The 13,036-nt window shown below is 30.0% G+C and overlaps 2 protein-coding genes across 2 annotated transcripts; one reads left to right on the forward strand and one right to left on the reverse strand.

Moving 5' to 3' along the window:
* The first annotated feature begins 5,838 nt into the window (after positions 1 to 5,838).
* LOC130951772 (ubiquitin-conjugating enzyme E2-17 kDa-like) lies at positions 5,839 to 8,742 on the forward strand. Its single transcript, XM_057880495.1, has 5 exons — positions 5,839 to 6,091; positions 6,890 to 7,002; positions 7,476 to 7,603; positions 8,194 to 8,298; positions 8,417 to 8,742. Exons 2-5 carry the CDS (start codon positions 6,933 to 6,935, stop codon positions 8,558 to 8,560), a joined length of 447 nt encoding a protein of 148 aa, XP_057736478.1. The 5' UTR covers positions 5,839 to 6,091; positions 6,890 to 6,932; the 3' UTR covers positions 8,561 to 8,742.
* Positions 8,743 to 12,549: 3,807 nt separating this feature from the next.
* On the reverse strand, positions 12,550 to 13,036 carry LOC130950373 (gibberellin-regulated protein 2-like). Its single transcript, XM_057878873.1, has 3 exons — positions 12,974 to 13,036; positions 12,830 to 12,881; positions 12,550 to 12,731 (listed from the first exon to the last, which is right to left on the reverse strand). Exons 1-3 carry the CDS (start codon positions 13,034 to 13,036, stop codon positions 12,550 to 12,552), a joined length of 297 nt encoding a protein of 98 aa, XP_057734856.1.

Consider the following 13,036-nt stretch of genomic DNA (forward strand, 5'->3'; position numbering starts at 1 on the left):
ATGTTCCAGATTACAGTAGCACCACACTCTATCCACAAAAACATCTCCCACAAAGATTTTTCTCTTGATTGCTCATGGAAGACAAAGCCCCATCTCCATTAAAGCTACCACCCGAAAAACAATGGTTACCTTTGCTACGTCTAGACATGTTAGGATTTTTAATTTGGAAAAAAAGTTTAATTTGGGAAAAAATAACAATGGTTCATCTGAAGGAGAATATAACCGTAAGCCCCAACTTTCCGATTTCTTTATTATACCCTTGTTATATATAATTTAAATAAATGAAAACCAAAAATAAAATGCCACCTCAACACTAAACGGGCCATGTTGGACTCCCAGCTAACATTGTTGAGAAGCATTTGACGTTTGGGTAGTTTTGGCAAATGGATCCAATCTTTCGTGGGTAGAAAGTCTATTTTGATCTTACATGGGTAGTTTTGTCAACATTTGTATTTTTTATAGGTAGATTTAGTTGTTTTTCTATTAAGTTTTATTTTTTTTAAAAAATTAATACAACCATAATAAAATCCTATACAATTCAACCAAATAGATCAAATCAAACACAAATTTAACATAATAATATACATAAAAATTTTTAACATATAAATTGAAATAAAATGAATTAGGTCTACTTACACAACTTATATATATATATATATATATATATATATATATATATATATATAAGGACATTTGAGTAAATTTTTTTCACGAGTTCTCATAGGACAGGTACCTCAATCTCCGACTCGTCCTTATTTATTTGTGGGGGCAGGTCGACCTGCCCCCATAAAAATTTTGCGGGTTTCTATTAACCTTTCCATCGTGGGTAATTCCCACGGGTATGGATTTTTTTTGTCATCCTTACTCCCATAACTTTTCTCTCACCCTTAAACCATTTCACCGTTATCATCATCTTTTTCTTTGACTTTTCTCTTTTTTTCCTAAATTTGTTACTGTCATAACCACATTACCATCATATTAATCTTTTTTAACGTTATCAAATCACCACCACTATAACTATCACTAATATTGCCAACATAACCAACACTACCGACCAATTAAAAATTGAAAATTAAACGAGAGAAATATATTGAAACTGTAAATTTTAAATACCTCCTTTGGATACAAGTAGTGTTAAAAGAAATTAGGAATATGGAACAAGGATTAAAGTCCTAATTTCCTGAATCAAAATGATAAATTTAAAGAAAAAATCTATCAACCTAATAAGAGAAGTAAAAAAGTTGCAAAGCCACGATGGAAAAAAGTATAATAAAGCAAAGACAGACAAATTAAAGTAGAAGACCACGGCGGGGCAATAATAGACTATTGCTAGCTTAGAATCCGCCAAGCTCAGGGGATCCGAAAGCTTCTCGTACTTTACATTGTGCTTCAGATGAGTCAAATTCAAATCTTAGTGAAAGAAGTTTAGTATTGTGGTTATTGCGACAAATGTGACAAAGATAAAGGGTATGATGATAGAGTTTGAGGTGGAGGAGGTGGTGGTAAAGTTATTGAGAAAAGGTTGAAGTTGCATCTGGTGAAGGACGACTTGGGCTGCCGCAGTGGGTGATAAAATGGAAAGGGTTGAGAGGGATGGCAGTGGTGGTGGTGGGTTGGGGAAAAACTATGTTGGTTGACAATGAAGATGATAATATTGAAGAAAAAATAAAATGATTTCAAAAACAAAATAATCGAATCTTTTGATAAAAAAAAATGTGACTTACAAATTTTTGGAATAAAAATTCTCAGTATAAAAATAGGATTTTCGTTAAATTTATTCTCTTCAGTTTGAGCTCAATAGCAAAAGTTTGTAAATCATATTCTCTTATCAAAAGAATAGGAGAGCCTCTCGATTTTCCTCCATACAGCACATATATGGAGTTCTAAAACATGACAATATGAGAAGTTAAGAGGCACATTTATAAAATGAAGCACATATAGAACTCCAACTTATTAAAAGTGTTGCCTTCTATTATCCTATTTATTCTTTCTTTGGAAGTCTTTCGATGTTGTTGTCTATTGTCTGCTTGCACACAGAGTTTTGTGAAAGAATAAAAAGATCAAGAAATATAGCTGTATGAGAGAATCTTTTGTTGACCTTCTATTTACATGTTAACAAATAGCACATATCTATTTTCTTAATAATAGAGCAATTCTAGTTTTTCAGAGAGTTAGGTAGTTTTAAATTTGGATAAAGTTTATTTTTTGTCTTTAAAATTTGTTAAAAATTTTAAATATATTCTTAAATTTTATTTTATTTCAAAATTTTTTTATTTATATCAAATATACTCCTGACAGTTAATTATTTCTTAAAAAAGTTAGGACCAATTTAAAAATAATTTTACAAGAACAATCATTAATACAAATAAATTAAAGATAGTTATCATATATTATTGCTGGATTAATTCTAAATTTTTTAAAAATTTAATTGTTAAGGATATATTTGATGTAAATAAAAAAATTTTGAGACAAAATTAAAACAAACAAACTTAGACATATTTTTAAAATTTTTGACAAATTCTAAAGACAAAAAATATACTTTACTCTTTAAATGTTAAGTTTAAACAAGAGTGTTACTTAACTAATATGAGTTTATTTACTATTAGGTTTTCTCTCCATTTAAAATTTGATACTTATTTCTTTGTTAACCTATTTTCAAAGATACTTATTATTTGAAATAAAAATTTAAACCTTGACAAGGGGAGTAGATAATATTGCCTTAATTGTCAAATTATTGATATTAAAATATAAATTTAATTTTGATGTATTGTTAATGTAAATAATTTTATAAAATATTTATATTTTTATTGATTGCATGAATAGTAATTTAAAAGAACAAATATAATTAAAGGGGCAAGTTACATAAATAAAAATTAAATTGGACTCAAATTACACGATTACAACTTTCTAAAATAGGTTACATCTTTGTCCTGTAAAGAATTATATATATGTGAATTCTCTATATATACCAGTGGAAGGTAATTGTGAAAAAGTAAAATATCATTTTCACAAGTGTCATTTTCACAATGAATAATGAGGAGAGTTTCCTAGTTCTAGTATATTGCATATTCAGAAAAGCAAAAAGCATGATGTTAAGTTTACTGATAGAGAATCACTGAGTGTCTTTATTCGATCATTGAATACATTGTCAAAGATAAAAATCAGAATATTGCAAAAGTTTGGAGTGTTTGGGATCAAGTGGGCGAAGAAGTTGTTTTATAAGATCCTTATTACTATTGTGTCAACTGGTGTGAAGTGTGATACATTTGTGATAGGGTCCAATGAAGATATGTAGGTTTTGTTTTATTGTCAGCGAAGTTTTCTAGAAGTGAGAATACACGAGTTGTATGCTAAGTTGAAAGATAGTGTCAACAGTTCTGGGGCATCAGCTCTGAATCCTCAGTCAATTGTGTTGGGGTACTTCTACCTCGATGTCGGTGGTTGCACCTTTTAGTCCGTTGGTTGAACCTCCAGTTGGGTGGATAGCAGCATCATGATGTACGTAGTGCGTATATGTGAACAGTATCATCATTTGCATCAGCTGGTAGCACCCTAAACCTCTCATAGAAGTATGAAACCATGTGAATTGGACTGTCATCTGTTTGACCTTAGTCGGTGGAGGTAGCTCGCTGAATAACTCATGCAACCACTTTCAAGCTGGTCTGCCATCCTCCATAAAGTGTTCGAAGTCAGTGAGACACCCACTAACAGTCTTCCCATCAACGGACAACCCCAACTGATATGTCACATCCTGCAGTGTGATGGTGCACTCTCCAAACGACATGTGAAACGTGTGCGTCGCAGTACGCCACCTCTGAATAAATGCACTCACCATAGGCCCATCCAACCAGAACCAATGAGTGTCCAGTTTAGCCAAGTGATACAAACCAACTTTTTCCAAATAAAATATGATTTTCTCATGCAGAGGCATATTTTGTTGCCTCCGAACGTTATAAATACACCTACTTAACTGCATTATGTGATAAAAATAACCACAACCTAATTAAATTCTAATATATACAAGGCTAAACCATAAATTATTATTAAAAATAGGAAAAGTATGAGGAGCCAATGGAATATTTGTAATCCAGTGCAAAAATTACATAACTATTATCTAACTAATCTTTTAGAAGTGAGAATAAAAAACATAAAAATTTTAATATATTAAATTCTAATCAATAAGTTACTGATAAAAAATTCTAATCAAAGTTCAGATACATGAATGTGTATTATCTATCTAATCTTTTAAATACACAAAAACTCCAAAAATGTTACGTAACAAAAAATATTTAATTCCACTTACATATTTAAACAGTTACAACTCTTATGGTTAAAAGAAAACAAACTAATCTTTTCATTGATACCTCCGACAACGTGAGCAACACTGTTGAGCCGATACAAGTGATTTTCATTCGCCATGGTCCCACTTGAATATAATCTCACCAAATTCTCAAAATTCTCTCCCAGCCTCCTCCTCCTTCTCTCAAGTCACAACTTTCTCTCTCAAACTAAATGTTTTCTCTCTCTACCAAATAAAGAATCTACTTATTATCATGGTTTTATAACCAAACTACACGTAAACCGCAATACCTTCTAGTAGATTACGATAGCTGCTGTTTCTTCTCTCCCAACCTCCTCCTCCCTCTCTCAAGTCACAACTTTCTCTCTCAAACTAAATGTTTTCTCTCTCTACCAAATAAAGAATCTACTGGTTATCACGGTTTTATAATCAAGCTACACGTAAACCGCAATACCTTCTAGTAGATTATGATAGCTGTTGTTTCTTCATAAACCAATGGACCCTATAACGGTTTATGCATTGTGGAATTCTTTCAGAAACCGCAACATCCTCTAACAGTTTCTGTATGTTACGATATCAATGTAATCCGCGCTACTCTTTAGTAGATTACATGCAATTATAAACCGCCACATACACTTTGTAACGGTTTACATAGAATTAAAACAGGACAAAGATGTAACATGTTTCAAAAAGTTGTAATTGCGTAAATTTAAAACCAATTTGATTTATTTATGTAACTTGTCCTGATTAAAAAATTGTAAAAAATATTTTATATTATCAATACATAAATTTAAACTTTTAAAATATTTTAATACTAGAATTTCTACCTGATTATTTATTTATTTTTTACTATGACATTATTGAATAAAGTAAAGTATCAAAATGGTACCCGAAAGTTTGTAAAACGATTTAACAAAAAAAGATTTTAAAAGATGTTAACGATAAATAAGTTTCCAAAAGATTTAAAAACAAGACAAAAAGAATTATGTATTAAATATGTATTCTAAAAATAAATTTTAGAGATAAGATTTTGAAATAAATTTTTACAATTATCATTAAAAAAATGAGATATTTTTATCCTTTAAATTTGATAATTTTATATCAAGTGAATTTTTTTAATTTAATAAATCGTTTGTTGAATATAAAAATTTTTTGTTACTTAAATATTTATTGATTATTTTTGTCGTATTTTCAAATCATTAAAAAAATATTTTGTCAATAATATCTTTTAGGAACTTTTATGCCCACAAATGAATCTTTCAAATTTCGACATTGGTAGTTAATCTAATGAATATTTATTATTTTATTCTTAATTAATTTAAAATTTCATAGATCAGTTTGTTTATTTTTATTATAAGTTTAATTTTGATATATTACACAACTATTTAATTGAATTTATGCAGTTAGATAATTTTTAAAGTAATGTGTTTAAAATTTAATTAAATCACATACATAATTTTTTTAATTATATACGAAAAAATAGATTTAAAGCACGTAAGGAAGTAAATTAAAATTAATACTGATAGAGAAAATTGTTGTATGCGAGTGAATGGAATAGGAAGGGGAAGGTCACGTGGCTGCATGGGAAAGGAAGAAAGAATCGAATTGAGAAAAGAGAAGAAGCAGCAGCGAAACGGCGAAACCAGAAACACGCTATTTAAGTGCGAATTATAACTTCTAAGCAAACCCACTCACTCAAACCTTCCCAAACGCAACGCAACGCAACGCAACGCAATCACTCCTTCACTCTAATTCTTTCAAACCCTACCCTAGCTACCTAGGGATTTCAAGGTTCTCTCTCTTTTAACTTTCCTTCAATTTTTCTATCTCAAACTCGTGATTGCTCGGCTGAATTTCTCATATCGCCACCCAAGTTGACTCCTTTTCATCGTATCATCATCATCATCACCTGTTATTTTTGTTTAGATTTGTTTCTAGGGTTTGCTTGGTTTTTACTTGATCATCTTTCTTTCCTTGACTCTGTGTTTGTTTGTGATGTTTCACGTTATGTTTGTTAAAAGGAAATTCGTTTGCGTTTTTGCGTTGGAGAAATTCTTGGAAACCCTAAACCCTTATATAATTTTCTGAAATTGTAAGGGTTCACGAAACTCAAGTGTTGGCTATGATCGGATTAGAAGACCACTTATGTTTATTAACCAACGAGCAATTCGTACCTTTTTTTTTTCCTTTGAATGATTAAATAATTGGTTTAGATTTTTATCCCTCGTAAACCTTGTATGAGCTGTTACTATAGAATTTATAGTTATTATTATTTTGGTTCCTGGCTATTTGTGGTGTTTTGTGCACTATGTCCTGTTCGAAGTTCCTAATCGTTGCACTTGGAAGTTGGAAGATTCTGTGGAAATGATATTATTTAATATGAAATTGAGTTTGATGATAATCTTCTATTGCAAATTCTTCTTGACAAAGGCTACTTACTAATTAATTTGGTAATTTGGTGGAAAAATAATAATTTTGTTGATAGATTCTTCATGCTATTTGTTTTATGTCTTGTTTTGGTAAATTGAATAGCAGGTCATGATAAACGTGCCTTGTCTCTGACAATCAATTTTTTATGTGAAATTTTAGGAGTGATAAGCCTCGGATTGGCATCTTGAACTTTGCAGTTTTAATGGCTTCCAAACGCATTACTAAGGAGTTGAAGGACCTACAGAAGGATCCTCCTGTTTCCTGCAGTGCTGGTTGGTTTACACACTGATTTCATGTTTCTCTTAATTTTCTCTTCTCATGCAGTATGCTTGTTGTTTTTGTAACTATGCACATTGTATCTATGTATTATAATGGATATTAAAATTAAGCTCTGGCATTTAGCAAAAGAAATTAAAATGCTCTGTTATTGAACTTGCATTGCCGTTATTAAACTAATTCAAATTTGTTTGGATTTGATGTCATGATGGGTGAGAAACAGAGGATTATTTAAGTTTGTCTGGCTTGTGCATGCATGGTTTTGATATACCAGTATAGTTTTGGAAAGTATAAGGGGTCTGTTGGGTGACAAGGACCAGCAGTGGACATGTGGTTGAAAGAGGGCAAGCACCTTGATTCATCATAGAAGAAATGACTTTAACTTTTGACACATGATGAGATATGAGGATATTTGTGTGGCTGTACCTTTTGAGTTTATGATTGGTCTATGTTATGTGTTTCTGTGCAGGCCCTGTTGGTGATGACATGTTTCATTGGCAAGCAACAATTATGGGTCCCGCAGACAGCCCTTATGCTGGTGGTGTATTCCTAGTGAACATTCACTTCCCACCAGACTATCCATTTAAGCCACCAAAGGTGATTATTGATTTGATGCTAAATTTGTTAAAGACAAAGGCCTAAATCAACAAAAACAGAGTACATATTTGCTAAGTTATTATGTACCTTGGTTAGTTCTAAACTTCTATTGTAATAACGTGGTCTAAAATATTTCTCTTTTATTCTGCATTTCTTCTCAGTTCTAGTTTAGAGTTCTTATTTGTTTTGTCACGCCATGACACTTAGTCCAATCATTTGTGTTTTAGTTGTGAAGATGATAATTAGTCATAACCTCTTTGTATCCCTTTTCTTCCTTGCTAAATTAGAACCAAGTCCTTGACCCCAAATGTGCCTTATATACCTTTTCTCTGGTTCTTTATTGTATGGAAATTATTTTATTTTGAATTTAATTTTGATGCACTGTTGGTGATAAATGTATAGCAAGTTTACATGTGCATTCAATTACGTAATGCCATGTTAGCAAAAATAACTATCTTTTCCATTGATCGCGTGAATGGTCTTCCAAAGAACGGATGTGATTGTACAACTGTGTAAAATGTTTTACACTGTCAGCGCATCAAAATTAAATTCTTTTATTTTATTATACCTTTTAAAAAAGTTTTGTGCAGGTTTCTTTTAAAACAAAGGTCTTTCACCCTAATATCAACAACAATGGAAGCATCTGTCTTGACATTCTGAAAGAGCAGTGGAGCCCTGCTCTTACAGTATCCAAGGTATAAATGCTTTAGCTTTAATTTGGTTACTTTTTGGCCTTGGATTATGAATATTTTTTTACCTCCTCAATTTTGTGCTTTGGGTTCAGAGTTTGTTTGACACTAACATCTGGTGCAGGTGTTGCTGTCAATTTGCTCACTGCTCACTGATCCCAATCCAGATGATCCTTTAATGCCCGAGATTGCTCATATGTACAAGTCCGACAGAGCCAAATACGAGAATACTGCCCGTTCTTGGACTCAGAAATATGCCATGAACTAAGGAGACTCATTATTTACATGATGATGGTTATGATACTAATTTGGGGGTAAGATGAAGTGCAAAGGATGTTATGTGGGATTTACATAAATCGTTGTTGGTCTTTGATTTTAAAATAATTCAAACTTGGAAACTTTTAGATGTAAAGATTCTGTCATGATGGTCAGTAGTTTTTATATTTGTTATTGTGGTTTCTCATTTCCTCTCTTTTTTTTCTTATTTATTCTTTTTTTTTTGGGGGGGGCGGGGGTGGAGGGGGAGTGGGAGGGGGTTCAAATCCTCTTTCCTTTGAGTACCAGCTTCTCTAAAACTTCAAAATAACACAGATCAAACGGCTTTTTATTAATATAAATATAAAAAATATTTTAATTTTTTGAAAATGTACTATGCAAAAGTATTGTCAAAGAACATATGGCTAATTCACATGAAGTCCTGCAAAATGGACTTAGGCGTGTCCATTTCGCTAGATGAAAGCCTATTTCACATCAATTATTTTTTCAAAGGGCTAAATTGGTTATTTATTGTTTTATCATTCAAATGAAAAACGTATGGACATTAACTTGATATTTTCTTAGGAAATGAATAAAAAATAAAAAGTTTTTCTAAGGATTCTTCTTAGAGGCTTTTAAAATAAATAAATTATTTTATTTATTGATATATGTAAGTTGTAGTATATTTATTAATTTAAATCGCTTTATATTTCCCATTTACATCGTAAATGAGTTGGCAAAGGATTCTTTGGGTCAGTAAATGGTAACAAAACATGTTCTCGAACCTTTTTTTAATAATTGTTAAATGGTTTTTATTTAATGTTATTTATAAATTATTTCTTTATCTATTATTTGATTTAAAATTTATTTTTTATTTTATAAATTATTCTTTTATTATTTATCTATCTTATCTTTTTCAATACTAAAATTTATTAGTGTATAATCTATCGTTAATTTGTATTTTAATTACCCAATTCTACAATTGTAATCGTCTATCAAATTTTTTTGATTATCAATTTGTTCATATTTTTGTTCGTTGCTTTATCCATTTCGTTGATTTTCAATTTGTTCATCGTTTATCAAATTTTGTAGTTGCAAAAATCGTAATTTGTAGAGATCTAATTGATTTCTTTATTATAGTAATCGATTGGTTTGTGAAAGTCCTTTTTCATCTTACATATGTAAGAAAATAATTAATTGTGTTTATTTGAAAATCGATTGGCCAATCGATTGTCGATTGATCAATGAAGAAATACTTGTTTTTTTTTTTAAACAATCAATTGACTAGTGAAAAAATATGTTATCTTTGAAAAATACTCCACTTAATAAAATCATCTTCCAAATTTTGTTTTGGATTTATTGTGTTCATCTATTGTATCTTAATCACATACTAGCTCTTTTTGTTGATTAATGTTATTGTCCTTCTGATACTATTTATCTATCTTAGTATTATATCTGACCGCTTAAAATTGTCTAATAAAAAAAGTATTCAGTAAACTAGATTATATAACCCTAAAAAAATAAAACAAAGCTTTAAATAAATCTTTTCAAATAATTGGTTGTTGTTTGTATAGTAAAAAATTTATGAGTGTATATAATAATTTTCTTCAACAAATCAATTGGATAATTTAATCAGTTAATTTTTTTCTCAACCAATAAATTGAATAACTCATGAAATCAATTGTTTTAAAGAAAACATATATTTTTCACTGATCAATCCATTGTTTAAAAAAAATAGTAATTCTTTATTGATCAATAGATTATTTTAGCAAAACAATTGATTGAATTAAATAATATTCGCTAACCAATCAATTTTTGAATAAAAATAATCAATTGTTTTTTCACTGATGTAAGATGAAAAAGGACTTTCACAAACTAATCAATTTAATAACACTATGAAAGAATAAGAAAAGATGAAAAAAATTTATTGTTGATGTGTTGTTTCATACGAGAGAACAATACTACTTATTTATACTAATTACTAAAACTGATTTTGAATTTTGAAATAAGTTAAAACAACTAGAATTTTTAGATGATTCTATTAGATAATTTCTATGCAGATTGCGATTCCTGCAACTGCAAATTTCAATAATCGATGAACAAATTAAAAATCAACAAGATGGATAAAGCGATGAACAAAAACGATGAACAAATTGATAATCAAGGAGATTTGATGGACGATTAGAATTATAGAATTGGGTAATTAAAATACAAATTGACGATAGATTATGTACCAATTATTAATTTTAGTATTGGAAAAGATAAGATTAGAGTATCTAAATCAAAATAAAATTGAAAAAAAATTAAGATAGAATTATGAAAATAAGATATATGAATAATAAAATAATAATTTATAAAATAAAAAATAGATTTTAAATTAAATAATAGATGAAGGATTAATTTGTAAATAAAATTAAATAAAAACTATTTAGCAATTATTAGAAAGAGTTAAAAAATATGTTTTATTATTGGACTATTTAATGATCCAAACGTTCTGAGATCATCGAATTCTTTATCAAGTGAGTTGATTTTTAAAAGCTTGATGTGTAGCTTATTATAGATTTTTTTTAAGTATTAAATTGGCTTGACTAGAAGTTTGTTAAAATGTCTAACAATTTCTTTTACAAAAATAAAAATATTTAAAAATATTATTTGAAAAAAAATTATTTTTAATAAAAATATTTATATATAATATGTCATATTTAATATTTATAAAAAATTTTAAATTTTTAAAATATTTAAAATATACAAAAGTATTTATAATAAAATTAAAATATCTCGTAATAATTTTGTTAATAAAAAAATTATTTATATATTTAATTATGTTTTAACCGGTTTAGAAAAGTCTAACAGGCCAATAAGACTAATTAGTGAACTTAAACCTGATCTATTAACATATTAAGGCTTTTATAAGAATCGGAGCCTATAACTATTTTATAACAAGCGCCAAGTACAACCTGGCTAGGCTGTAGACTCCTAACTAGTCGCCTGACTTATTTCCATTCCTGCTTATTGAGCCATAATTCTCCTGTAGACATCAAACATCAAACACATATTTAAAAAATACAAATCGAAATATTCGATTTTTCATCTGTAATAATAACTTATAACCAACTCTTCCAACTTCAGGGACATGGCTTTAATATTTAACTGTGTTAATTATGGCAAAAAGCAACACATATCTGCAAGCTGTCAAGAAATTAATCCAAATGAAATAGCAACAAGAAATTAATGTGATCAAGAATGTTCCTGACACAGAGCCAAGCATGGACAAGAATGGTCAGATCATTGCAAGTAATTAATCCAAGTTCTTAAAATCTCCTATATTGTTAAGTTTTAAATGACAGGATTGAACTTTATATATGCAATTGAAAATGTGATCACAGTAGTTTAAAGCAATGCAAGACGACAATACAAGAAAAAACAATACCTGAATACTCTGAGTTGTTGTGATGTTCTGATGGATCAGGAAGAATTATAAAAGTGATAGGTGGTGGTTATTGTGCTGATCAATTAGATAGTTCTGCGTCACTACTATTCATAAGAAGCAAAGACTCATGATCAAAGTTGGTATTATGCTATTATAGAAGTGGGGTTTTAACGACAAAAGAAGAAATTAAGAGGAAGAAGGAAGCAAATTACAAAACAAGGGGAAGAATAATTACGATTATCATTATCAAAAAAGAAGCTTGGCTTCTCATCTCATTACATGGATCCTTCAATTGTCCCCGTAACTATTCCTCACTCTCATTAATTTTATGATCAAAATCACAATTCTAATCAATCCACATAAAATAAAACTGTAACTTGGGAGTTGGGACCAATGTCCTCCTCAACTTCTCACCGTATTCTCATACATTTACTTGCCCTGTCATGATTAAGACGATTAACCCACTTAATTTTTCATCAGATCTTAAGAGTAAACTCTGCATTATATTATTGTCTTGATAGCTGCATGCTTGCACGTGGAAGAATATTGAACTCATGAATGATGATTCGCATTCAAGGGCACTTCAGTTTTCCTCCATGGGTGGTGAGAGAGGCGTAACAAGGACAGGCGTTTTGGTTGCCGGCGGTGCCAGGTGGCACGCAATTACACCTCTGGCAGCACGTCTTGCATGCCCTCATGCATATTTTTGGCCTTCCTGCCTTACTGCATCTGTACCCGCATTTTCCACCACAATCTGCACCAATCATATTACTAATTAATCATTAATTCACTCTTAATCACTTCTCATACATAGCCATGCATTCATCACACAAGTTTTGCTTAATTACTTACCTATATGTTGGTGAGCTGCTGCCATGTCCTGATTTTCACCCTGGATCTCCAACTGATCACAAGATGAAAATCAATTCATGTAATGAACAACATAGTGTGAAAATTAAAGAAATTAAAATTAAAATTGGAAGTTAATTAATTCACCTCTTGTATAAATATCAAGCAGATAATGAACAACACTAGTGTGGTAGTTCTGGTGGATGCCAT

The sequence above is a fragment of the Arachis stenosperma genome, chromosome 9, assembly GCF_014773155.1.
Source record: "Arachis stenosperma cultivar V10309 chromosome 9, arast.V10309.gnm1.PFL2, whole genome shotgun sequence".
NCBI classification, from domain to species: Eukaryota; Viridiplantae; Streptophyta; class Magnoliopsida; order Fabales; family Fabaceae; genus Arachis; species Arachis stenosperma.